Below are 24,812 nucleotides of genomic sequence, written 5' to 3' on the forward strand. Positions count from 1 at the left end.
TGAGAATCCTTAGTTATCAGTATGAATGTGGGAGAGAGGATAACTAAAAATATTGATCATCTTTTATGGAAAACTATCTTTCCAGAGTAACACCAACGGGAGGTATACCCGTTGGGTAAGATCAGCGACCATGAGCAAGTATCGCTGGTTTTGTGCTTATCCATTTCAATTGAACCTTTTTTGGCCAAAAGATCTATACATCTCCCCAAAATATACAAGCATTGCTGTGCATATGTGTAGAAAGGTGCCATTGAGTCCATCTAGTCAGTTATTCGTAGCTGCGATCCTATCTATCACACATCTAATACTACCCAAACATGCGCCGACTTAGCCATTTTACAGATCTATGCATAAATACGTATCCAACAAAAATTAGTCCCCAAAGTGTACAAAAAACCTCACATGTTGGTGTATTCAGTGCCAAATATACCGTTCAGCCAAGCCCCTGCTTCCTTGCTGAGGCTGTCCCCGAGCCCAGCTTGAGTAAGCGACTCTGCCCAATCGCCAATCTCCCATATTGAAGCGCCATGGAATCTGGAGGCATCTAAGGTGTCGACAGCAGCTCCATCACTATGCTTAATGTTCACCTCATCAATGACGCCGTGCCTAGCAAGAAGACTCATGTTCAACTTGGAACATCATGTTAGCCAATAAACCTTATCACAGTAGAAGAGTAAACGCTTACATCAAATGGTAACTCTGGACGAGGTCGAGGGTCCTCCTCTGTGGGATGCGTTGAAAAGGTAAATCGTGGAGTCTGGCCCCAGATCCAGCTCTTGGACTGAAGCTCCTGATATCCTCGTCGTATATCCTCCATCTGAAGCGCTGTGTCGTCGAATTCCCCTCGGAAATGAACGTCTCCGTACATGCTCTCAAACTCGCTCACCACAGCATCCTTGAACTCGTCATTACCAACATCAATATTCTTGACTGGACGGCGCACACTGTCGACGCCGCGGGCATCTAGATAGCCAAGCGCGGGAGAGCGCAGCAGACCCGAGATACTCGATAGGTTAGGACTCCGAAGAAGACAGGTTCCATGATGAAGCGATCGCAGACGCGTGAGTTTGTAAGCTGAGCCCGAGATTTTATATGTCGCAGCTTCTGCTTGTGATGCTACATCCATGACGATATCGTGCCTCTCATTGACACGCGTGTTCGGTCTTCCCAGCGCTTTCAAGGCGCGAACTACCATTTCGGCGTGCTTGTTTCGATCAAAATGCTCAGGGGGACAGATGACACTGAAGTTGACATTGCCGATATCGTGAAATACCGCGCCACCTCCGGATCGCCGCCGTATCAATTGGATAGGTGAGTCCTTCCAACCCACACTAGACGGATTCCGAGCAATTTGTGCTAAGCGATTTAGGTTGATCTGTTGCCATGGATTCTGGTTGCGGCCAAAGATGATGCTGGGGGAGTTGACGTAGAGGGTGAGGACGGTTGAGTCGGGAGGCGTAATTTGGAGGAGGCGATGCTCGACGGAGAGATTGAGGAAGGGATCTGTTGATTTGGAGAGGTAGATTTGGACTTTATTAGAGGGATGAGCGGCTGCGTCTGTCGAGAATCGCGATGTGAGAGGGCGATGAAGATGAGATGAGAATGTTGAAGCTCGTAGATGATTGGTGGCTCTACGGCTAATTAATTGTGGGATTTTCATTGCGAAGAAGCGGATGAGGATAAAAGAGGAGAGTAGAGGTTTTTATGTAGAGCGTATTGAGGGTATCATTGTGGCGGAGGCGCGTCGTGAGTTGAGGCAATGGAAAAGTGAGTGAGAGAGAAATTGAAGCTTGTAGATGTTTTTACATCCTTGCAAGCCGAAGCTGGCCGGCAATTATTTGTTTAGGTAGCTGCAGCTATAAGATCGTTGCACTAGTTATAGACATGTCGTAGCCTATCGCACAAGCCATATACTGCCTGGAGCAAATTCAAAATTATTTACGGCCAATTGCACTAACCAATGGTTTATGGGATGGAAGATTGAATCAATTATTCCCAATTATTCAGCACCATTGCAACCGAGATGCATCAATCATACAAAATTACCGATTTTAATTGCACAGGTCTAGGGTAAGTCCATTCTAATAGACTTCTGCCCCTCCCCCGCCAAAGAAATGCAGTCAGTGGCAGCCACCGAAATCGGCTTATCATATCAGCGATTGCGCATATGCAGTCATCGCCCGATGAATTTTGCTTTTGCAACTCTTCCACCTCAACCTCACTTACAACCTCCCTCTCCTCCAACGTCTCCCGCCACGACTGTCTCCCTCAGACAGAACTGATTGAAATTCCTCTTATTCTCAATTTTGTGTTTTTTATTATATCCATCTCTTCTATAGTTCCTCAACTCTCCAATCTCGCCCATCATGTCTACCTTTGGCCACTACTTCAAGGTCACCACGTAAGTTCAACACCATCCCATAATCGCAACCTCACCAATACCCAATTGATAGACTAATCGACTAAACTTCCCTCTTCGCATACAGTGCCGGTGAATCTCACGGCAAGTCCGTCTCGTGCATCATCGAAAACTGCCCGCCCAACCTCGCCCTCACCGAAGCCGACATCCAGCCCCAGCTCAACCGCCGCCGCCCCGGCCAGTCCTCCATCACCACGCCCCGAAACGAAAAGGACCGCGTCACCATCCACTCCGGCACCGAAGACGGCCTCACTCTCGGCACCCCGATCCTCCTCACCGTCCCCAACGAGGATCAGCGCCCCAAGGACTACGGCAACCAGACCATCGACCTCTACCCCCGTCCCAGCCACGCCGACTGGACCTACCTCGAAAAGTACGGCATCAAGGCCTCCTCCGGAGGAGGCCGCAGCAGTGCGCGCGAGACCATTGCCCGTGTGGCCGCCGGCGCCGTCGCCGAGAAGTGGCTGCGCGAGGCCTACGGCGTCGAGATTGTCGCCTTTGTCACCTCCGTCGGCACCATCAAGCTCTTCGGCGACGCTGACGCCATGAGCGCCGACCCCGGCTTCCTCAGCCTCGCCCAGACCCTCACCCGCGCCGACGTCGACAAGTTCCTGCCCGTGCGATGCCCCCACGAGGAAACTGGGCGCCGCATGGAGGACCGCATCGCCGAGCTCAAGGAGCAGGAGGACAGCACCGGAGGCACCGTCACTTGCGTCATCCGCAACGCCCCGGCTGGCCTGGGCGAGCCAGCATTTGACAAGCTCCAGGCCACCCTGGGCCACGCCATGATGTCCATCCCCGCCGTCAAGGGCTTCGAGATCGGCTCCGGCTTCCTGGGCTCCGAGATGAACGGCTCCAAGCACAACGACCCCTTCACCCCGGCCCCCGAGCAGCTCGTGTCCGCCGCCGAAAGCAAGCTGGGCATCCCCCGCTCGCGCCTCGTCACCAAGACCAACCACTCCGGCGGTATCCAGGGCGGCATCTCCAACGGCATGCCCATCTTCTTCCGCGTCGCCTTCAAGCCCCCTGCGACCATCGGCCAGGACCAGACCACTGCCCTCTACGATGCCTCGGGCGAGGGCGTGCTCGCTGCCAAGGGCCGTCACGACCCCTGTGTCGTCCCCCGAGCCGTGCCCATTGTCGAGGCCATGGCTGCCCTGGCCATTGCCGATGCCGTCATGGCCCAGCACGCGAGACAGGTGTCTATCCAGATGCGCAAGAGCTCATGAGTTGATACATGACCGTGTCGAATGAAAAACCGTTAAAAAGAGAAAGAAAAGAACAAAAGCAAAAGCGGAGTTATGGAGTTGTCAATTCATCAAAAATGCACGAAGAGAAAATACAAAAGTAACGGAGAAAAGGCTTGGGAGATATCACGGGAATGTTCAGACTGTTCAAACCCACCCCAGACAAAGTATATATATACATATATGTAGTAGGATCTATCTATATATAACGTCGTAGGAATTATAGAAATAGCAGAAGTTTTCTGTATTATCAAGATCAAAAGCCGCTGCAATTCTTTCAACTATAACCAGCCATCCAAACCAGACAAATACTTGCTCCCGAATCTCGCTTGATACCAACTCCATCCTTGTATGCACGCGTATTCAAGCAAAAACGTCTAGCGCCCGTACTTTACATGTACAAATCCTGCTTTCATAAGATCTGCACGACGATCCGGACACCAAAATGATGCCAATAAACCCACTTCCCTATACACACGCCCCCATATGATCCTAAAATATCAGCATACATACGTCTGTATCGAATCAACAAAACGTCATAAACTGGCCACATCGATACCTATCATCCCAAGGTTGACATAAGCCAAATTGTAATGGTACACTAATTCATATACAAAAAAAATCATGCAATATATGAACGTGGGGGAAAAAAAATCTGATATCAATATGTATGTTTGTATGTTGTAGACATTATATAGTATGAAAAGAGATGGCTGCCCCCATATCCCCAAAACACCTAATTTTTGAATCGCTAAAATGATAAAGGAGCGCCAAACAAATGGTTAAAAACAGAGAGATTAGCCTTCCAAATCGCTAGGGTTGTCCAAAACTCATGAACAAGGAAGAAGTCGACAGATAGCCAGTCAATAACTCCATCTCATCTAATGGCTGCCCTGGCCGGAATCTTGATGCTCATCAAACAAACCCAGCACATCGCTAGGCATGTACTCAAGCCAACCACTCATCAGATCTGGCTGCTGTAACCCAAGAGCCTCAATGTCAATGTCTTGGCTGTCAAACGTAATGGCATCCATGTTCCCCATGATGGGACCCCAGGCCGCCTGGTACGGCATGTTTTGCGCAAAATACATGTTGGTATGTGCAGTTGTCCCAGGAGCACTAGTGACAGCCGCAGAGCTCACCATGCTGTGAGAGTTAGGGCCACTGGTGGGCGATACACTGTAGGTATCGTATCGCCCAGATCCTGGCCCAGAGGTCGCGTAACCGGGAGGAATCATTGGCTTTGCTTCGTTGGACTCTTCCGGGATGCCCTCAAAGCTCATCATGGTTTGATTCCGTGAGTTTGCACCGGAAGAAGTCATCGGGTTGGTAGCATACGGCCGTCTAGGAGAGTTCCTAATGGCAGACATGTTTGGCTGTGGAATCGGCGGCGAATACATGCCTCCCACTTCCGGCATTGCTTGCCTAGCCGATTCGTAAGTCGCGTTTCCAGGCGAACCGCCAGATGGCCTAGCCATGGGGTGCGCATGCGAAGTGAAGCCAGCAGGTGGCATTCCACTTGCATTGTTAATCGCCTGATACATGAGCGTCAGGCTCGAATTCGGCGAATTGGCCGTTCCCGATAGACTCCACGCAATTGGCGAGCCAGCAATCTTTGGTGACGACTGCTTCTCGAATCGAGAGAGTTGCTCACCAATGGATGGCCGAGGAGGAGGTAGCTTGGTGCTCTCGTATTCCTCCACCGTATACGTCTCGCAGTCCCACGTGCCTTTTGACTTTTGGTCCAGGACGGTAAGAATGTATGTTACGCCACCCCAGTAGGCCTGTATCTGTTGTATAGAATTGTAGCATCGTTGATAGTTTTGGTTCGCGGCCGACGCGAGAAGCGAATGCCGAGATTGCTTGCTGTTTGGTTTTGGCTGCCGCTGGGAGCGGCTCGTCTGATTGGGGGGCGTGCCCTCCCTAGATGAACCCTCAGATCCATTGGACGAGGCACTGGATTCCATCAAAAAGGCACATGCGGCGATGTAAATGGGTTGGTTTGTGAATGGATTGCCAATGAAGCTCTTTGGATCAATCAAATCAGCAAAGGACAAGATGTCGCAGATCGTTTTAGCGCTGCTCATGCTCAGCTCGCGGCTGTCAGAAAGAAGCTGGAGCTCGCTCCGAAGTTCGCAAAACGGGGTAAGCAAGGTCGGCTGATGCAAGATGATGAAGAGCGCGTGAAACCAAAAATGAAGGAGGATGAAATTGGTGCCCTGCCCCATGCCAAGATACGTCTTGAAGTTGCTGACATTGAACTGGAGACGCGGATCCCAGTGCTTGTACATTCTCGTGAGCCTATGTTCCATCTCAGAGAGCTGATCCCACTTGTCCTGCGTGAGGTCTTGGGCGTCATGAAGATTGTTCAGCACATCACACACTTGACCGTAGAGGTTGATGATTTTGAGAAAGACGGGAAATGGGTTAGGCCAGCCGGTAGCCAGGTCTTTGTTGGATTCGGGAAAGGCGAGCTCGTAGTCGCCGTCTCGGATGGTTACAGGCCTTCCAGTGCCAGAGGAGATGACTCGATCCAGGATGAAGACGGACCAAAAGGTGTCAATGCGCTCCTGTTCCACCTCTTTCTGCTCTTCCAGGCTAAGGGCGCCGATACCCTCAACGTTGTGTGTTTCCGGGCTCTCGTGGTCATCGTCATTGACGCGGCTTCGGTGTCGGGTGTAAAAGGGATCTTTTTCGCCTTGATATTGGATCCCGACACACTTTTGAAGGCCGAGGTCGATTGCCATGCGTATGGCCAAGCCCAAATACATCCACAGAGCGCTATCCTGGTTTGCCCCAAAGCTCTCGTACGCCATGAGCAGACATGCCTGAACCGCACCAACGGAAGGACATGGAAAGGTATCAACAGTGGCCTGTCTGGCTCTCTGCGCAAACACTTGACCCCTCTCCGTCCGGGGCATTTTGTCATTGCCACCTGTTAGGATAGGGTGATCTGAGAATCGCGCGGCGATGGCGCAGACGGCGTCAACCAGCATTGACTCCACCCGTTTCTCCTTGACATGGCGCAGGAACTTTTCTTTGCTGATAAAGGGGTAATTGCATCCCACGTGGATGAAGAATGTTGTGACCAGCTGAATAATGAGGGGAGGGACGGGAGCAGAACTGTTGGGGTCGTATGATGGGATGTCTTCGCGAACAATGTCACTGTCAATGGCCGAACCGCTGGCTATCACACCGCTGGGAGTAGACTGAAGAGAAGCTCCGGAATGTGAACCTCCAGTGGAACGACGCCTGTCGCGGACAGAGACGACCATTTGCTTGAACCCCGGGACAATGGCTGTGGAACCGAAATAGCGGAAATAAGGAATACGACGGCTGGGAGCTGATCGGCGCAGGGTGGGGGAGCTAGGTAGGTCATCAGACGTGACTGAGAGATGAGCCTGATGATGCGGGTGAGGCTGGTGTTGGTGATGATGCAATACGGGGGACTGTTGCGCCTCAGCGTCACTGGGGTTGGTATCGGTGCCGAGTTCAATGCTTGGCTCGATATTGCGCCGCAATGGCCGTGAAGCAGCAGAGGCAGAGGCAGCTTGCACGTTGCTTCTCCCAGACGACGTCGGACGATTCTCGGAAACGGGAGCGGGATGTTTCCTGGTCACGGCGACGTCGTCTTCATGGTTGAAATCTTCGATTGGCGCTGCATCTTCGTCACCTGGCTTCAAGCCCGAGGACTCGAGGCCATCTCTCCTCTCTTCTGGATAGCCCAGACACTGGTGGCCATTCTTAGTGCAAGTCGAGCATAGCGGTCGTTCGCCGGCGCATCTCGTCTTTCGTCTTCGACAAGTCAAGCATCTGTGTCGCAAGAAAGAGACGGGCAGTTAGCTTGGGGTGTCTATTGGTATTGGTCTCGTGCCTGGGCCGGTGTCGGTAGACATATGTCTATGCCATTCGCCACCAACAATGACGCAACGAATCGGAAAAAACAGAAGCAGAACCGCGAAACTCTGGAAGAACGAAACGTACGCTGCATTGATCCTTCGTCGCTTGGACGGCGGCTGGCCCTGATTGTGCACAAATCGAATCTGCCGCGGCGGGGGACCCGAATCTGGCCTGTTGTTGAGCAGCGTTGTCATGGCTAGACCACGACCATGACGGAGGGCGATGCGGAGCAGCAACACAGTCGCATGCGTGGGCTCTGCAATCAAGCGGAGTCGGATAACGGAAGACGGAGACCGGCAGCGGGCGGGAAGTCGGCACGATCTGCTCGGCAGTCGAAGGGAGTCGAATCTATGCCATCAAGCAACGGGATCCCGAATTTGGTGATGCTTCCGTCTGGGTCCGGAGGGATGTGCAATCGAAGGATGGACACTCGGTTTGGTCGTAGAGGGCTCGGAAGATCGAATTTAGATACCCGCCGGTCGGTTAGTCAGCCGTCTCGAGGAGTTTCCGAGTCAGTAATGATAGAGTAGTATTAGGGAGTCAGCAGCTAGCGAGTGGTGGCAGTAGGGCATTAATCGTGGAACACAAAAGTACGGTAGGGCTATGCAGAGGCACCGTTCGGCTGGGCTGAAATTGTCGTGGGATGGAGGTTTGGAAATGGGGATGGAATTGCTGCACTGCAGTGGGTAAATTGGTGGTACCAGCTGCATGTACTGCTCCCCAGACTCTCCGTTCCAGGAGCAAAAAGACTGGAGGGAGGGGCGTGCCTGGAGCAATGAGAAGTAAGTGCAGTTCCAGCGGCTGCAAGGTACCGGTACTCCGCAGTGGACGCGCGTGTTGCGGCTGGGCCAAGTACTGGATACCCGCACCAAGCAGCGTCCAGCTGCAAGCTCCAGAGCGCTGAACAGAGCATGTCCTTGTCACAAGATACATTCGGAGTACACAAACTCAACAAAGTCTCAAAGCCGGCTTCTAGAAGTCTTCTCCCGGCTCGTCGCTCTTCTGGCCCTTGCTCGATACTTTTCGTCTTACATCTCACGTTCACGCACTGCCGACCTTCTTGTAACAGCATAGCCAGATTGCGGGCATCGAAATTGATCCCTTCTGTTTAGCACCTAGAAAATTCACCGTACGGACCTTTGTCTACCTCCGATCCGAGATGCCCCCCAGATCTACCCATGCAGCTAAATCGAAAAGAAAAAAAAGCTTGTCTCTCATAGGGCGTCGTCTGACGAGCACTACGAGAACCCTACAGACAGCTTCTCAACTATCATAGTCACAGCCTCACTCAAGTTTTCCTACTCACTGTACAGCTTCTTGGTCAAGTCGTACGAGCATCCTGCAGCTTGTCCTCAGAGGCACAAGGCACACACGTAACTAACTCCTGCATCCTCGTACTATAACCAACAAAAAACAAGCCTTGACGGGGCTCCACGACACTATTTAGCATCCCTCTTAGCGCATGGCCCCGAACACGATGCAACCCCCCGCAATCCTACCAACGAACGCGGGCCACAAACTCCGAGAAGTCAAAAAGTCTAGCAGAACATGGAATCATCACGGCTCTTCCCAAAAAACTTCCCTCAAACAATCCGAACTTCCTAATTAGGCAACGGCCAGCATCACCATCCTACGCAACACCATGCGATCAAGATAGGTACTAGTATTCCTTGGGATCGACAAACAATTGAACAATTCCGCCTGCTCCGAACTCCGTCTGGCTTCGCGGACCGACTCTTTTTGTCTCGTTCAGGCTATTTTATCCTAGCTAACTCCGAACTCGATAGCTCAGAGTAACAAATCGGATTACTTCGCTTGGCTTCCCTGCTCTCGCTTTATTCGTCTTTATTCGTCTGCCTAAACCACTAGCTAGTTTCTCATCAACCCATTCTATTCTCTTCACGGCCTAAGCTGCTGCAATTTCCAACCTCTTTCTTCGAGCGGGTACTCGGGTACCCATCACAACCTTGATTTCTAAAAATTCACATCCCCAACTCAATTCTCACAAAAATCAAAAACACCCCAGTTTTGATCGCTCACCTTCATGGATGTCCTAACTTGACTTCGGGTAGTCTCCGAACCCATCCCCATGCAATGCAAATCCTGCGCTACTTGAAGGGCACCTCTCCAAAGTAAACCAGGATCTAGGATCGTTACTCCATCTTTTCCATCTGATCCTGTGACCTCGGCATCCTTCAAACCTGTGTGGGGATGGCACTTGCTTAGCATCGTGAAGCGTATATTTCCTCAGCAACAGCAGGCATCTTATACGCCTCTAGCACGTGAAAACCCACGGCACGGCTCCGCTCATGTAACCCCTTTGTGTCAAAATCAATATGCACTCCAACGCTTATTTCGGGTGCCTTGATTCAACGTAACATTTGGCCTTTGATATCACGCCACGACCTGCCAAGCAAAGACAAGTCTTGAACGTAATTCCCTCTTCCTATCTCTGAGTCTTGACAAGTATACAGTGCTCAGGGCCCACTGTATCTATCCTAACACCAGATTAGGTAGTATACAGCTTCATTTGTTGTTGTTTCATGCTTGGCCTGCATTGCTCCTGGTGCAATTCCTCATCGGCCCGATATCATGAGTCGTCAGATGCTCAAGGTTCATGTCAAAGTATCATATTCATTGATATCGGTATTATTAGGAACCCACCCATTGGATATTTTCTCGCCTTGCCCATGTGATAGCATCCCCAATGCCTCACCCAACCTCGCCGGTAGTAACTCCATAACATCTCCATACGCCTCATCCAGCTTGCTGTAATCTGAAAAAAAAAATCAAATAGTCACCGGCTTGATTTTCCTGCCATGAAATAAACCAAGACATCCCGTACACATAACTTGTGAAGCAACGTAGCACCAAAGACTCAGATAGTCCATTATGCCCTAACCAAAGACAACTGTCACACCCATGTCTTGGCTGACTCTTCTCCACAAATCATTCTTTTGCTTGCAAATGTGCACAATCTCATCCTCGTCATCCTCGTCATCTTCGCCGCTGTCTGCTCGTCTCCAGACCTCTTCCACTATGCATCTTGCTCGCTCGATATTAGTCATGCCTTGTCGCTGATTTATAGCCGCAAATGCCTGCCTGGAGAGCTCTCGGTCGTCTGCATCAGTGGCCTCACATGATGCAACGAACAGCGGCCAGAGCAAGGCCCCCATGGGACCTTTATTCCTCACTGTTTCCATACAGTGGGTGAGACTGATGTGAGTGTGGCGTTGCACGACGCTATGGCGCCGAGAGCAGCCGTAAATGGTACGGTATAGGTAGACGAACCCGGAGTGTCGATACGCCATGGCGCTATTCAAAATGCTCTCCATTTGCTTTTTCGCAGGCACCCCAGCCATGATGGGATTATCTGTATCCTTGGGCAAGGATTCGTCTGGGGAAGGCACCCATTCTTGCAGAGCAAACTCCACCGCAGAAGCCGTAGTCTCAAACTCCATTCGGAGCTTTGCCGTCTCTGAATCATCACCCCTGAGCTCGGCTTCGAGGAGCTGCCGTTTCAGTCCACCTAGAGTAGAGAGCCGGTAGATGATGGGCCATAGAGAAGTGGCCATTCCCAGTAGCGTGTCGACGTTCCCTGCAGGTCCAGTAGCGCCGCGACAGTCAACTGAGGGGAACGGGGCGAAATTTTCACAGTCCGGCGTAGGTAGAATAGGTGTAGAGTTGAATGATAACGCTGTTATCACATCATAGAATCGGAATGCCTGTTTGGAAAGTGTTGCCTTGATTAGCTGAGGAAATAAGTGGTGAAGCGGGGTGTCGCAAGGAACTCACTCGTTCCAGGAAAACGGCCGTTGGGTCAGCCAACGCTTGGGTGCTGCCCATGATCGCCATGGCTCCCTTTAAGTGGCCATCGACAATATTTGAACGTCCACGTTGAACCAACTATTGCGCCATTAGCATCACAACAATGACTACAAAGCAACGGGATAGCGCGCGTAGCTCACCACTTCGTAGTATATCAAGAGGATGATGGCGGCCAACAGCTCATTTCTATTCGCATCACACCCCTTTGCAATCAGAGCAGCTAATCCATTGATTGCTTTATTGTGGAAATAAACGCTCCGCTCGCTGTTGTGTACGCCTCTGTGCTCCAGATGGGCTGAAGCCAGGGCAAAGATGGAGTTTGAGACCGCTGTGCTCTTCTGAGATAGTGGCAAAACAAGCCGTTGGAATGGGTTACCCTCGTCTTCGCGCAAAACGATGAGATGGGACAAAACATTGGTGAAGTGGTCAATCAACGCTCGCCTGTTAGTCTGGTCGGAGAATTCGGCAAATGCAGGTATGATGAACTCTATAGCAGGAGATGGAACCGACACAGGGCCAACCACGGCGAGAGATGTGTTTTGTGAGGCAGTATCGGAAGGGGCCGTTTCATCGATGGGAGGCTTGTGGTTGCTGTCGTCGTCGTCGTCGTCGTCGCCTTCTTGCTTCACAGGGTCATTGGGTGTGATAAAGTCAAACCCATCGGCGTCTAGGCAGGCATCCTGCGCTCTAGTGTCGGCGGCCCATGACGTGAATATTTCATCCAAGACATCTTGGTTGCAGTCGACTGCCGAAGCAGGTTGTTGCATGTGTTCGTCCAGCGCAAAGTTGTCATCAAATCCAATGTCAGAGCACCAAAGAGGGGCCTCCCATTGCCCCAAAGTCAACCGTTTCTGAGCGGCTCGAGATAACGTATGATGCTCCAAGGCCGTCGATATTTCGGTCAAAGATGAATCGTCAAAAGAGTCTAGCCTGCGGCGCTGGCGAGGCTTGATGGGCTCATATACACAGCTCTGGCCATGGTCTTGGCAGCGGCTGCATATGGGCCTGATTTCATCGCACTTCTTCTTCTATCGTGCAGGTGTTAGACGGCGCATAGAAGTGGAATCTGCAATAAGACGAATCATATTACCTTTTCTTTGCTACACATCAGAAAAAACCCTGTGTTAGTCGGTCGAGATTCTCTGCGGCACAACGGAAACAAGAAACAACATACCAATAATTACATCCTTCAAGTCCAGCAACGGAAGCGATTAGCATATTTTCTTTTCTCGGTGTCGCGCAGCGCGAGAAATGTGTCTGAGAATCAGCTTACCGGCTCTAGAACGGCGCTTTGGCACTTTTGGCGGAGCAAGTCGAGTATACAGCAACATCTCTGCGACGTTCCTGAGAGATTACTCCAAATTCTTTGGTGGTTCTTAAACTTGGCGCAGGAGAGGATTGGTGTGGCAAGATTTCTCAGTAGCCCATCATCCACTGGTACGGGTCTATGATTTGCAACGGCGCCCCAGAGAAAGCCTTTACACCGGCTAGCGCTTGAGTAGTAAGGGTACTGGTCTTGGCGATAGAGAGAACAAGAGACACCTGATCGTTGGCCGCGTTGGCATTGCCGTCGAAGCAGTGCCCGGGCCGCGTGCGGTGGTGACAAGGAACGAGCTGCCCCCAAGGCGGATAATTTGGAGAGCGAGACAGAGCGCGGCGAGCGTCAAAGGGGATAGCGGCGCAGGGGATTGATGAATGAGCAGATGAAGCGAGCTGGGAACGAAGAGCGGGCGAAGAGAAGATAATTAGATGATGAAAAGAGAGGTCAGCAGATTTGAGGCCGGCTTGGACATGGAGGTTTAGCCGTTTCTCCAGACCCTTCCACAGTGTCCCACTTTCGCCTCAGTTAACAGTTACCTCACGTCACGCATCCTCGCACCACGATGCTTGTTGGACTCGGCCGGCTCAAGCCACGCTTAAGGCACCAGGCCCTTGGAAGGTTTCTAGCCGGTTGGAGGCGAAAAAGGTGGAGGCACTATGCGGGGTTGGCACGAGCAGGCTTGAAGATCGCTGTTTTAACGCAGCACTGGGTGTGCCCATCAGCTGCAAGGCGGTATGGATATCCGAGCTGGTTGTGGATAGGGAGGGAGACAGTAAGGCCGAAAGGGAGCGAAGGGGATGGAAGGCCTTGATGAATGAGAGCCATCCATCGTCGTCTGGTCTTGTGCTATATCATCAGCTGAGAATCCGGAGACCTTCGCGATGTGGGAGAAACCTGGGGTGCAAGCAAGGACTCTTCGTATTGGCCATTTCTCCGCAGCAGCGACGGAGATTTGACCGATTTCGGGCTGATTGGTCACGGCCTTTTGGAGACAGAGCGAACAACCCCTGGCAGACGCTTAGGAGAAGCAAGAATTTTGAGTCAGGCCAGCCATGCGCGTGTTGGAGCGGGGGAGACGGGCTGGCTAGCGCTTGAAGAATTTCTCCACGTTTTCGCGCCAAATCTACCGAAGGCCTGGAAGGAATCCTTCGATTATGATGCGACGGAGGGACGGACGGGGATTGCCTGCACCAGCCGCGTCACTGTTAGCCTGTGTATGTGACTTTGCTGAGACGAGAAGGTAGCAGCAAAAGTGGCAGAAGCAGAAGCAGCAGCAGCAATAGCAACACTAACTTCGGCATTCGCAAAAAGGATGGAATTCCGTAGCTCGTTACTGTAGCACGTTGACGAGGCTGTCCACAAATCTTTGCCGCACGTCAAATGTCAATGCCAGAGTCTGAGTGGCTCTCCGTCATCCTGACCTGCATGCGATATCGACAGCGGCGGGCCGGGCCTCTCTCCGAGATCTGGAGTCTCACAGCAAGACGTTTGTTTGCCCTTTGCGATCGCGTGATGAGGCCGATCGCTTCCACAAGTAGAATGTTTTGTTCTTCTTGCTTTTGACTCCGTTGTCGCGCCATGTTGAGGACAGAGTTGTGAGAACCCAAAGTCGGCATCTCCAAGTTCCAGACCAATGGATATTTCTTTTTTTGACTAGTTGTGAAGCCGGCTTTTGAAATGATCCCTGAATTACCGATGGATGCGACTTTTCTGTGGCTCTGGTTGGGCAAAATGGCACCTTGTGTTTGGTCGCTGCTTTTTGTTTCTGCTGTGCATCATTTGTCGCCTGATTATTAGATAATGCCACCTTATCGGCAACAGCGATGCACCTCGATGATTAGGTACCTACCCAGGTATAGAATTGTCTCTCACAGGTATCAAGTTCTAGATGGATTCTATTTCTCTAAATCTTACCAAGGCATCATCCAATCATCAATCGTCAATATCTACTCAGTAACAATCCGGGCACTCTGGCAGAGCCTCCATGATGGCTTCTCCTTCTTCCTCTCTGCTTACAATCTGACGGCATCCTCGGAGAGGCTTTTACAGTGCCCAGTCATATCAGCTGCAACGCTCCTCCATCGTGAAGCCAATCGAGACCGGCCGGCAGAAAGGCAAGGCTTCGGGCACTGACTCTTCGGATCATGATCTAAATTTGGCTCACAAGAAGGTGGGCTGCTCTGCCGCAGCGTCGTATTATTGGCGGCCTTGTGCCATCAACAGCCAGTCGGGTGGGCGGAGAAGATGTCCATTTATCACCACATATGGAGGCTGCCATTGGCACATCAGCCGAGTGCCACGCGAACTGCTCTGGGGCAGCCAATCGCGATGAGCATAAGGTGCAAGGGTCGAATGGCTACTGCTCCCACACTGCAGGACTCAGCACCGAGGCTGAGGTCTGCAATGAAACCATCCATGATTGCCATACTAAAGAGTTTTGCTTCCACACATTCTCGAACTCTCGCCTGTTGGTGGAATCCAGCGGAAATCTCCACTGCCGGCCCGCGCGTTCGGCGGTAATGCAATGGATCTTCGATCGAGGGCGCTTATTGCGTCCAATATACAGCCTCGATATGTTCAGCCTCGTATCAGTCAGTCGCGGTGACATGACAAGAGCATTTAATCGCCGGCCCCCTCGTTGCTTTTGGGTGGGCCATCAGCAAACAAAGACATTTACGACCAACATCAAAAGACTCTAAAGTACGCTCAACCAGAAATAACATACGGAGTGACGCCTTGCTGTACTCTCAGGCCGCGCTATCGAAGAGCCTTGTCTATTGGAGCGAGTATCTACAACTTATATCATCATCTTCAACCACTCTTCTTATCCCGGATGATCAACCAAATCTCACTCCTATCTAAGTTGGCCTGCTACGGCCATCCTCTGCAGCTTGTACTGGCCATGATGTTTGTCTCTGCGTCTACTGCATACGGGTTAACCCTGTCTGCGGCACTCTATGCCTCAACAGTGGACGCATTGGCATTCAGACGATATGATGGTATCCATCGCACAGCCAAGTCGCCGCAGATTACACAGCCTGCCATGCTATTGCAGCGGAAAGGTGATGTCTGCGGCGTTGGCATGAAGCTATGCCCGGCAAACTTGGGTGGAAACTGTTGCCCAGAAAACTATGCTTGCGCAACAGATGGTTGTTACTCAACAACAACTACCACCAGCACATCATCTGCACCATCGCACACGTACTCATGTCCGACCAGCCAGTACCTCTGCCCATCATCTCTCGGCTATGGGTGTTGTCCCAATGGGATGGGCTGTGGTGCTAGCCGATGCTACTCTACTCAGCCAATCACCACGACAGTGACGACGGCCATTACGAGTACAGCAAGCGGCACAATAACCACAATCACGACAACTGCAATCATCGTCAGGAGTCCAAGTTCCCCTACCAGCTTAGGCATGTTGGATGATCGCACCAACGATGATGATGGCATCCAAACAACTGACTCGTCCGCCACTACCGTCCCAAAATATACACCACCAGCGGAGACAGACGGAAGTGATAGCCAGGATAATAGCAGTCTCTCCACGACACAGTTAGGGGGCATCATCGGAGGGGCTGTTGCACTTCTTGCGTTGGTGGTTGCTGCAGCTGCAGTTTTGATTCGCCATATTGATAGGCTGGGCAGCCAGATGTCGCGAAAGTCCAGTTCGTCCAAAAGTAGCTCAGCAACAAAGCAAACGAGTGTGTCGAGTTATGAAAGCGGAAGTTCCCGAACAGATTCTACTCGCGAGTCATTACGGCGTTCACGAGCTCGTCGAAAGCCTCGGTCTAGGTCTACAGTCCGCCGTAATCGTCAACGGCGCAATGGTCTGATCGCAACGAGGTCCGGCAATTTTATGACTGAAAGATCGCTGGGGAGGCAGGATTCAGCCGACATTTCCCTCGAAGTTTTGACTCGAACAGTCAACTATGGCGGTGCGGTAGTGTCAGATACGAGACACGGCTATGTCGTATCGCCTACACCCATCAACGAAATGTCACCAAGACTACTCAGTTCTCCGTCGCCTATTAGCGATACAGAACTCGAAGCAAGTTCTCTTGCACAAGAATTGGCCGGGATATCGACGGCGTCTACGCTGGCAGCAGATCTACTCATACATTACCCGCAAGAAATCCCGCCGAGCGATCTCCCCAGAGTAGCCATGAGACCACCGCTTGCATACCAATGGATGAGAAGCATAGGGCTGCTCAGACAGTCGGAGAACACTTCTCCTGAGGAGTACTGCATTGACGATGAGGAATGGCACGGATTTTACGGATCCCGAGACCATATGGCGGGTCGAACAGGACTTGGTATTTACACGCAAATTCGGGGAGGTGGACACAGACAGTATCGATAATTACAAGGCGACGAAAAGGAATTGTAGCATATGCGTTTTCATTAGAAAAACTGCCAAGACGTGGATTTTCTCCAAGATAGAGAGGAGGCTAATAGTTGTTTTTTCAGCACTGCATGGTATAAGGCGTTATTCTAGCATAAGTACATGAGTACATAATACGAGTCAAATGGGCATGATGGTATATATTTAATTAGCATATTCAAAAACATATTATGATTCACACAGAATAGATGCTCCAAGTTTATATCCTGCTGTAGCCATCAGTTGTCAGTTTTTCGCTATCAAAATCGGCGGATTATCCGTGATGGCGACCCTGCACAAACTTCCTAGTTAGGAATAACGCAGGCAGCTTTCATCAAATAGGCCGTGTGGCTCAATGGCAGAGCGTCTGACTACGATTAAGTAAATCAGGAGGTTGCAGGTTCGACCCCTGTCTCGGTCAATTTTTTTGGCATTTTTTAATGCAATTCTTCTGTGCCTTGTGTGTGTGTGTGTTTGGTCTTTTTTTTTTGTTCTTCAATCTATTGCAAGGTGCATGCACCTGGGTGGAATGATCAGCTTACCATACTTACCTACGGATAGAATAATGCTACCCTCTCGACATACGCAGTCGGTGTACTCCGTGAAATGCACCCCAAAGTAGTATTTCATAAGCGAGTTGATGTTCAATGCTTTAAGAGAGGGTAGTATTATCTCCCCTCTACGGAGTACGGAGTACTGAGGCAAGGTACGATGCATGTGGACTCAACAACCCATCGGCTGGCTGCGAAAAAAAAAAAAAATAGCGAGGCGGGGGTTATGGATGCTCATAAGCTTATCGCCAGCTAGTCGATTCAAGGCAGGAGAGTAACTGGGCCACATGGAGAGGCAGCCGAGTATTACATATCATATTGCACAATCGGGTTCTGTACCTGTAATGGTCACTCGCATTCCTGATATGGCTCGTGTTGTTGAAAGTACGGAGTATATGCGCTGAGCTCCATACCTGTACTGCAGTTTGTAACAAGCGAGACTGCGCCTCCCCCGCCAGTTCTTGTCAGTCCAAGCGATGAAGTTACGATTTAGAAAACGACAATAGTAACAAGTAAGCGAAGGTAACAGGTTCATCATAATTGTTGATGTAGGTTAGGTAGGATGTGGTTTGCTCTGCGAGTTGAAGACTGAAGCTTCGCCGTGTCGGAGCCAGTCCTTGAGACGAATAGCGACGTCGGCAGCACATCAAACGAGGCCGTGTGGCTCAATGGCAGAGCGTCTGACTACGATTAGTACATCAGGAGGTTGCAGGTTCGACCCCTGTCTCGGTCAAGCAGTTTCTTTTTTTTGCTGTTTTGTCAGACTATATTTTGTTCAATTGAGTGCAAGTAAGTGATTGGGGAGATCTCTCCGTCTTTTTGTTTCTTGATTTTCCATTTTCTTGCATCTTTACTATTGTGAGAGGCTCGTGTGTTGGCCGACAGAAAAATCAATTTAAAGAGGGAGCTTGCTGGGTCCAGCGATCGATAGGCGTGAGGATTGCCCGATTCGGCTCGGATGCTGCCGGGATGGCGTCAAAGTAATGTATCTGATCATCTCCGTCCCTGGTCAGACACTAAATAAACGTCTGGAAACATGACGGAATTATCTGTGAGGTGAAGAATGGAAAAGAGATGGATGAAAGGCTGTTGGCATGAGTCTAAGTATAGGTAGACAGGTATTAAGGGGTGCATGCAAGCTATGTGCCGTCTGGGCATCTGCCATAGGCGGGAAATATGGAGGTGTGTGAGCGCAAGTGTACATACATTTCCCGCCTGAACAAGTCCAGCTTTGCGATAAATGCTCTCTCCTTGGCCGTGCTTGTGCCGCACATTATTATCCATCAATCAATTTTACCCAGCGAGAGAGAGAGAGACAGCCAAGACCCTAGCCGGCAGTGTTACGCCGACGCGACCCAATCCAGCTTTGGACGCCGAACTATGCCGCGGTCTGTGTCCGGAGCGGTTCCCCGAATGACATCGTATTGTATTGGCTCCATGCCTTGAGGGTATTGGTAAGGCATGGCTGAAAGTAATACAGGCAAGGTAAGGTATTGAAGTTTGCCATCACTCAGTGAACATGAACCGCAGCATCACTCAGTCAGTCAGTCACCCAGTTGACAAACGACCGCCTCGCTCACGGCCCACGTGTTGGTCAGCGACAGATCGAGCACCGAGAGGCCGTTTAGATGCTCTTGGCATATGCAACCACCTACCCAATGCAATCCATGGTTGACCGCATGTCGATTGAACTGTACGTATTCCCGCCACATGCGGTTGGTGCTTGTCCGCCGCCTCCTCTCGGGAACAAGTTGCTTAGCCAGGGAGCAGAGCAGCAAGTGGCATCACGCACGGAACAACTTCTCCAGATTAAAAACGGTGGCCCAGCGCTGCTTCCGGTAGGGTTACCACGTGTGAAAGCGACCACCGATTAATTACAAAGAGGCCGGTTGGTACTTGCGATGGATGGGCATGGATAATGGATCAATAGGTCATGGGTATGGCCATGGGTGAGGCCCTGTAGGCATTTGGGACGGCGCCTTGGCACTGGGAACTTTTTGCTGTCGATGTTTCTTCGGGGAGGCGGAAGGGATTCAGCTCCTGGTGCTAGTTTTTGTTAGTACACCTCATGTATTCTGGCTGTCTCTCTTTCCCACGCTGTAATCATTGTGTTCAATCAAAGTCGCCGATATTGCTTCAGGCGTGTATAAGTGCATTTTCATACGATGGAGTTGAAATTGAATTCCATGATTGATAGAACAAAGTGCACGGTTCTCGATACAACTCAATTTCCGCCACTCCCAGCGCCACCCGCCAATAGACGCACCTGTCAAAGGCGAGCCACAGCGGGCAACAGCGGCTGCTCTTTAGCGCTCGTACCTGCAGTTTAGGGACCCCCGCTGCAGAAATTAGGGCTTTGGACAGGCCGGAGCGAGATTTGTTTCTTTTCTGCGCGGCCAATTTCCATCAATCCCTTCCTACATCCCTCCACAGCCTCTTCAGCAGGCTATAGACGCCAATTGATGACGGCATGAGCCCATCCTGAACTTGCATCTTGGCATCGGTACGAGTACTGTACAGTACAGTAGCCTTTGATCTCTATCTCTGACTCTGTCTCTTGTCTGTGCCTGTACACGCTGCTTACAGAGGATAAGCTGTACGTGCTGTTACGCTGTACTGACACACACCACAGACAGACATCAGTCTCAGTCTCAGGCACAGGCTCAGGCACAGGCTCAGGCACAGACATTTAATGTTGTATTTGTACTTGCACCGGTAAGACGGAAAGGGGTCCCCATGCCCAGGAGCTGTCCGTACTGGTACATCCTCGTACGAGCTGATGGAGGTGGTGCTAGGTAAGTATTGAGTGCTTTTCTCACACCCTTGCCGGAATATTCAAGTAGTGTCGATGTTTGTTTTGTCGGGTTGTCTGCCTGCCTGCTGGTTTCTCTCCTGCTCTCCCGAGCATCTGGAAACCTCATGCCATGTGCCGTGCAGCCGAGCAAGTGAAGGTGCAGCTGCAGCATGTGGTTGGATCTGAGGCTCTCGCAGGATCTGGATGTTGCGGCTGAGACAAACAGACAGACAGCTGTCTTGCATCCTGCTTTGCCCGTCTTGGAAACACAATGCCGCATTTGGCCATTGAAGGAAGACGGATGACAGCATCACAGCCTGAAAGCTGCGTGTACTCGTACCCATCTCATATAATCAGCATCCAACAAATACCTGACTTCTTCACTCCTTTCTTCACCTTGCATCCATCCCAATTACGCGTCCACAAGACAAGACAAGACAAACACAGCCTGTCCTGGCCTCGCCTTCGCTCTTGTCTCTTGAAAACGGATCCCACGGGAAACCAGGCTAGAACCGTTCGATTGATGGGACTTTAGCAGCTAATATTAGCCGGGGTGCTTCTTTTGATGGACAGGGGTTCCCTGGTCCGTCTCACAGGCACAGCTGCCAATAGCCTGGTCGATCCATGGCCGCAAACTCCTCCCCCAATTCCCCAAGCGGCCACCGAACGAGTATCCACGCCAGCGCACTTTTCTCTCAACTCTCTTTTGCTGTTGGTTCTTGACTTTTTTAGTCTTGGGTTGCGAGTGTACTTGTGATATGCTCGGTGCTAGCAGAAGTATGCTTAACCAGATCGAATCAGTGGCTGGCCGTTGCCCCCAGACAGACAGGCAGACATCCCGCCTCATGGTTCCGGTCGAAGCCCTGATAGGTGGACACGGCCCTTTGCACGCCAGTTCCGGGAACTGTTGCTAGTCTGGCAGGGAGGCCATGCAGCTGTCCTTCGGCTGGTCGCACCGGCCAAGGCGTGAGAGTCCGGAAGGATGTAATCCCACAATGGATCTAGTCACTGGGGCCCGGTTCACTCTTCAAGGTTGTTTGTCTCGTCCAGATCTCATTCCTATATAGGCCTGCGGTCTCGCTGCCCTTACCTCTTCTTTGGCTCCTCCCTTGCTGCTCTTTCTCCCCGTGTTTCCTGTGCTGGTCAGTCTCGTTGTCTCTTCCTCAAACTCACAACTCCGTTCTCCAAAGACAAAACACCGCAAATATGAAGGCCGCCATTGTCCTGTCCTTTGTTGCCGCCGCCATGGCCGCCGTTATTAACGAGCGAACCAATGGATGCAACGCAGACAACTGCGCTCGTGCTGTTACCGGTACTCGTGATGGTCTCCTGCCCATCACCTCCCGCCAGGCCGACTGCTCCAGCTTCATGCGAGCTACCGTCACCCCCAAGGCTACGTATGTCTACTTATACAACGTTTATATACACATAGGCAACTCCTTTATGCTAACAATTGTGCAACAGCACCACCACCATCACCATCACTGTTGACCCCGAGGTGACCCCCAAGGCCAAGCGCGCCGTTGCCAACGCCTCTGCCGTCACCGTCTACCCTACTTTCATCCCTGACTACGCCGACAACTGCCCCAACGGTGCCGGCTACTCCTCTGCTTGCTCTTGCTGGGGCATCACCGCCACCACTACCACCGCTGCCACCCCTACCCAGACTGAGATTGTCACCGTCACCCAGTCTTACTGCGAGCTGTAAACGGCTGATGCCTGGGAGCGATGTGAGGAGGAGAGTAAACGACATGTTACTTCTGTCGTCCAGTTTATTCAATTATGAGGCCTTGGTATCGAGGCTGCTTTATGGGCAAACATAACATTTTAGCATCGGGATAGAGAGAAGCCTCGCCGCGCTGAGGTAGGCTCAATGCCAGGTATTAACAACCCTGGGCATTTTTACGATGGACATGAGTGAATACGAAGGGACATAAAATTATATATTAATAACTTTCGTTTAGCGAGCAAGCAAATACAATTACTCACGTCCCAATTTCTCATCGCTATATACGCTGTTGGTCGTTTGATGAACAGACGCTCTTGACAAACTACTTTGTTGATCCGTGAAGTATATTGTGGCGGTTGGTTGACTTGGTATTGGGATTCCTCTACTTGACACTGTTTTCGAAGTCTGGCATCTCAAAACCACACAAACGGACTATTTAACTCCATATATACCGATGCTAATCTGATGCGACACTCAAATTCTCCTGTATATACTACCCTTGGGAACAGTCCTATTAGTATCAGAAAACTAACAAGCACTCTGTGTTTTTACTCGTAAAATCTGACTAAATTTCCCGCTGCGTCTGAACGAGGATGGTTGATATCTCCATTACATCTACGGCTGGTTGCCGTACTGCTGTACTACATGGGCATGTTCGACTTCTAGAAAGCACCTTCATGTTACACACACCCTTCATCTTGTCTTGCATGGCGCAAGGGAGTCCCGAGAGCTTGGACCACGCCAAGTAACATAACACATGGATGCATCAACGTACATGTATAAATGGGTACAAGCCATCTGGATCTGTATGCAGGGAGATTGTGGCACTCGATCGACGTGAATCTCGAGTTTCGCACAGCACGTGCCCCCTCTTTCAACTTCATGCCGTCTCCCATCGAATTATACGACTCATTCGCCATGTCCTCTGCAAAGGTTGAAGGCTTCGCCATGCGTCACAACAACACTTGCAAGACCGGCGAGCAGACATGCGAAAACGTGACATACGCAGAAAGTCTGCCCTCATCGATACTCGTAGTATGCAGGCGAGGATAAGAAGTACTTCGATAACATCTGTTCACACCGGGTAGCACCTGGAACCTCTATACGTGGAATGGCAAAGATGAATCGAGAGGCCAGTTCTGCTGTGAGCCGAATTAGCAAGGCTTTTAAGTATGATGTCAAGCATACATGTACATATATATCTATATGTTGGTTGCGTAGGGACGGGAGTAATGGATGAGGACGACTTTATTGACTTGGTGGCGAAGACGACGGGCAAAATGTACACCATATGGGGCCGATACAGCGGATGACATATTGGCTCATATCTACCTCTTAAGCATCCCGTTAGCCACATATAGTAGTGCAACGACAACCTCTATGTTAGCATCAAACTCAGCTATTGCAATCCCATGGAACAAACACAATGGCTCTCCACAAACGATTATTGGAGTCGCTATAGCGGGTGGTATCGTGAGCGGTTTTGTTAGGCTGGCTGCCAGTTTCTTTTCCATCGACAATGGAAGCGACAATCATGAAGTCTTCTAAAGTTGGCTTTTTCCCAGAGTACCAATAAGCTGAGTATAAAGAGCCGACATCACTGATAGAACTCGATCTTCGAGCGTGACCAGCCGAATTGATGGGGGATAACATGCAAAGTGAGTTACCAGGAAGCCCAAAGACGTGGGGTGTAGAGTCTCCTTAATATGCCAAGACCTAAGGAGTGCGTCAAACATATGCATGTACGGAGCGTTAAGCTTAAACTTGCCGAATGCTACAGTGATTAGATGTGAAACCAAAGCATGCATATTCACCTGAAGCATCGCTTTCGGTGGAAATGGCTGACAAATGGTCCCTTGAAAGGGCAGCCTCGCATGATAAGACAGCAAAATATGCTTGAACATGAGGAGTCTCAAAGTCGACAAAAGCTATGCTCAGTATCTTCTTAGACAAAGATATCAAGACCTTAGAATACCGTCTAAATTTATGAAGTCAAGTTGGCCACATGTATACCGAGTGTAGGTGGTTTGACAGCCAAGTCCACGTAAACGCTATATCAGTGACGATTTTGTTGGGATCACAAGGTTCTTTGCGAGAAGCATTTACGGGAGCCTCCTGTCTAATTGGAATGATCGTGCGACTAGATTGCAGGAAATGTAGATTCCCCCACAAAACAACCGAAGAGCTGCGAATGACTCATCACTCGTCATTAGCATCAGCTTTTCTAATAGCGCCACTATCGTCAATAAAGCCTTATTGTAAGCATTCCTATGGCTTACAGACGAGGCTGTGTGATTCCTTTGCAGAGGCGGCAATGGTCTTGAAAAAGGAGACACTAGGCTGATTGGTAACATCTAGTTATTATCGGCATACTACGTCAACGCCCCCGTAAAGATGGCGGCTTCACATAGCTACAAGGCATATATTACGACTCATTGTGATCTTTCATATTTGATATTTTGATAATCATGATGATAGGTAGAGGTAAGTTGAGTGTGTGAATATTGTCCGGTAAGTCGGTACACTACATGTAGGTAGATATAGGCAAAAAGAAAGGCTGTCTAACCAACTATCACAACTCTTGAATATTCAAAGAGTATGAAGATGACAAAGGAAGACTTGAGATGATTGAGAATCTC

At 50.6% G+C, this 24,812-nt stretch overlaps 8 protein-coding genes and 2 non-coding genes across 10 annotated transcripts; 5 read left to right on the forward strand and 5 right to left on the reverse strand.

The window, feature by feature from the left end:
- Window positions 1–110: 110 nt before the first annotated feature.
- Window positions 111–1,794, reverse strand: V8C40DRAFT_253119 (putative lipoate--protein ligase). Its single transcript, XM_083217533.1, has 2 exons — window positions 686–1,794; window positions 111–629 (listed from the first exon to the last, which is right to left on the reverse strand). Exons 1-2 carry the CDS (start codon window positions 1,658–1,660, stop codon window positions 399–401), a joined length of 1,206 nt encoding a protein of 401 aa, XP_083069754.1. The 5' UTR covers window positions 1,661–1,794; the 3' UTR covers window positions 111–398.
- Window positions 1,795–2,210: 416 nt separating this feature from the next.
- On the forward strand, window positions 2,211–3,933 carry V8C40DRAFT_253120 (bifunctional chorismate synthase/riboflavin reductase [NAD(P)H] ARO2). The gene is made up of 2 exons (XM_083217534.1): window positions 2,211–2,401; window positions 2,487–3,933. The coding sequence occupies exons 1-2, from the start codon at window positions 2,367–2,369 to the stop codon at window positions 3,646–3,648; spliced, it is 1,197 nt and encodes a 398-aa protein (XP_083069755.1). The 5' UTR covers window positions 2,211–2,366; the 3' UTR covers window positions 3,649–3,933.
- On the reverse strand, window positions 3,898–8,467 carry V8C40DRAFT_253122 (transcription factor domain-containing protein). The gene is made up of 2 exons (XM_083217535.1): window positions 7,651–8,467; window positions 3,898–7,479 (listed from the first exon to the last, which is right to left on the reverse strand). Exons 1-2 carry the CDS (start codon window positions 7,758–7,760, stop codon window positions 4,548–4,550), a joined length of 3,042 nt encoding a protein of 1,013 aa, XP_083069756.1. The 5' UTR covers window positions 7,761–8,467; the 3' UTR covers window positions 3,898–4,547.
- A 1,454-nt stretch (window positions 8,468–9,921) lies between these two features.
- On the reverse strand, window positions 9,922–13,125 carry V8C40DRAFT_74661 (transcription factor domain-containing protein). Its single transcript, XM_083223386.1, has 6 exons — window positions 12,668–13,125; window positions 12,569–12,581; window positions 12,485–12,494; window positions 11,535–12,422; window positions 11,362–11,472; window positions 9,922–11,291 (listed from the first exon to the last, which is right to left on the reverse strand). Exons 1-6 carry the CDS (start codon window positions 12,723–12,725, stop codon window positions 10,464–10,466), a joined length of 1,908 nt encoding a protein of 635 aa, XP_083069757.1. The 5' UTR covers window positions 12,726–13,125; the 3' UTR covers window positions 9,922–10,463.
- Window positions 13,126–15,620: 2,495 nt separating this feature from the next.
- On the forward strand, window positions 15,621–17,078 carry V8C40DRAFT_268950 (uncharacterized protein; the record flags this gene model as incomplete). Its single annotated transcript, XM_083220014.1, has 1 exon — window positions 15,621–17,078. One exon carries the CDS (start codon window positions 15,621–15,623, stop codon window positions 17,076–17,078), a length of 1,458 nt encoding a protein of 485 aa, XP_083069758.1.
- Window positions 17,079–17,440: 362 nt separating this feature from the next.
- Window positions 17,441–17,520, forward strand: V8C40DRAFT_t170. The gene has a single exon. It is a non-coding gene; the product is annotated as a tRNA-Arg (tRNA).
- Window positions 17,521–18,304: 784 nt separating this feature from the next.
- V8C40DRAFT_t171 lies at window positions 18,305–18,383 on the forward strand. Its single transcript has one exon. It is a non-coding gene; the product is annotated as a tRNA-Arg (tRNA).
- A 1,979-nt stretch (window positions 18,384–20,362) lies between these two features.
- On the reverse strand, window positions 20,363–21,068 carry V8C40DRAFT_253137 (uncharacterized protein). The gene is made up of 2 exons (XM_083217536.1): window positions 21,039–21,068; window positions 20,363–20,973 (listed from the first exon to the last, which is right to left on the reverse strand). The coding sequence occupies exon 2, from the start codon at window positions 20,786–20,788 to the stop codon at window positions 20,486–20,488; it is 303 nt and encodes a 100-aa protein (XP_083069759.1). The 5' UTR covers window positions 20,789–20,973; window positions 21,039–21,068; the 3' UTR covers window positions 20,363–20,485.
- On the reverse strand, window positions 20,857–21,439 carry V8C40DRAFT_74905 (uncharacterized protein). Its single transcript, XM_083223387.1, has one exon. It carries the CDS (start codon window positions 21,289–21,291, stop codon window positions 20,989–20,991), a length of 303 nt encoding a protein of 100 aa, XP_083069760.1. The 5' UTR covers window positions 21,292–21,439; the 3' UTR covers window positions 20,857–20,988.
- Window positions 21,440–21,650: 211 nt separating this feature from the next.
- V8C40DRAFT_268951 (uncharacterized protein) lies at window positions 21,651–22,152 on the forward strand (the record flags this gene model as incomplete). The annotated part of the gene is made up of 2 exons (XM_083220015.1): window positions 21,651–21,841; window positions 21,909–22,152. The coding sequence occupies 2 exons, from the start codon at window positions 21,651–21,653 to the stop codon at window positions 22,150–22,152; spliced, it is 435 nt and encodes a 144-aa protein (XP_083069761.1).
- Between the last annotated feature and the right edge of the window lie 2,660 nt (window positions 22,153–24,812).

Source organism: Trichoderma camerunense (assembly GCF_050948025.1).
Source record: "Trichoderma camerunense strain CBS 138272 chromosome Unknown V8C40scaffold_17, whole genome shotgun sequence".
Classification (NCBI taxonomy): Eukaryota; Fungi; Ascomycota; class Sordariomycetes; order Hypocreales; family Hypocreaceae; genus Trichoderma; species Trichoderma camerunense.

Excerpts from the sequence above, each read along its gene's own strand:
- V8C40DRAFT_253119 (XM_083217533.1), bottom strand. The coding sequence starts at position 1,660 with ATGAAAATCCCACAATTAATTAGCCGTAGAGCCACCAATCATCTACGA. Across the intron at positions 630-685 it reads GTCCAGAGTTACCATTTGAT|TTGAACATGAGTCTTCTTGC; the intron begins GTAAGCGTTTAC and ends TGATGTTCCAAG.
- V8C40DRAFT_253120 (XM_083217534.1), top strand. The coding sequence starts at position 2,367 with ATGTCTACCTTTGGCCACTACTTCAAGGTCACCAC. Across the intron at positions 2,402-2,486 it reads CACTACTTCAAGGTCACCAC|TGCCGGTGAATCTCACGGCA; the intron begins GTAAGTTCAACA and ends CTTCGCATACAG.
- V8C40DRAFT_253122 (XM_083217535.1), bottom strand. The coding sequence starts at position 7,760 with ATGACAACGCTGCTCAACAACAGGCCAGATTCGGGTCCCCCGCCGCGG. Across the intron at positions 7,480-7,650 it reads CGACGAAGGATCAATGCAGC|ATGCTTGACTTGTCGAAGAC; the intron begins GTACGTTTCGTT and ends CTTGCGACACAG.
- V8C40DRAFT_74661 (XM_083223386.1), bottom strand. The coding sequence starts at position 12,725 with ATGTTGCTGTATACTCGACTTGCTCCGCCAAAAGTGCCAAAGCGCCGT. Across the intron at positions 11,473-11,534 it reads TCTTGATATACTACGAAGTG|TTGGTTCAACGTGGACGTTC; the intron begins GTGAGCTACGCG and ends ATGGCGCAATAG. Across the intron at positions 11,292-11,361 it reads CGGCCGTTTTCCTGGAACGA|GCATTCCGATTCTATGATGT; the intron begins GTGAGTTCCTTG and ends CTTTCCAAACAG.
- V8C40DRAFT_253137 (XM_083217536.1), bottom strand. The coding sequence starts at position 20,788 with ATGGGTACGAGTACACGCAGCTTTCAGGCTGTGATGCTGTCATCCGTC.
- V8C40DRAFT_74905 (XM_083223387.1), bottom strand. The coding sequence starts at position 21,291 with ATGAGGCGGGATGTCTGCCTGTCTGTCTGGGGGCAACGGCCAGCCACT.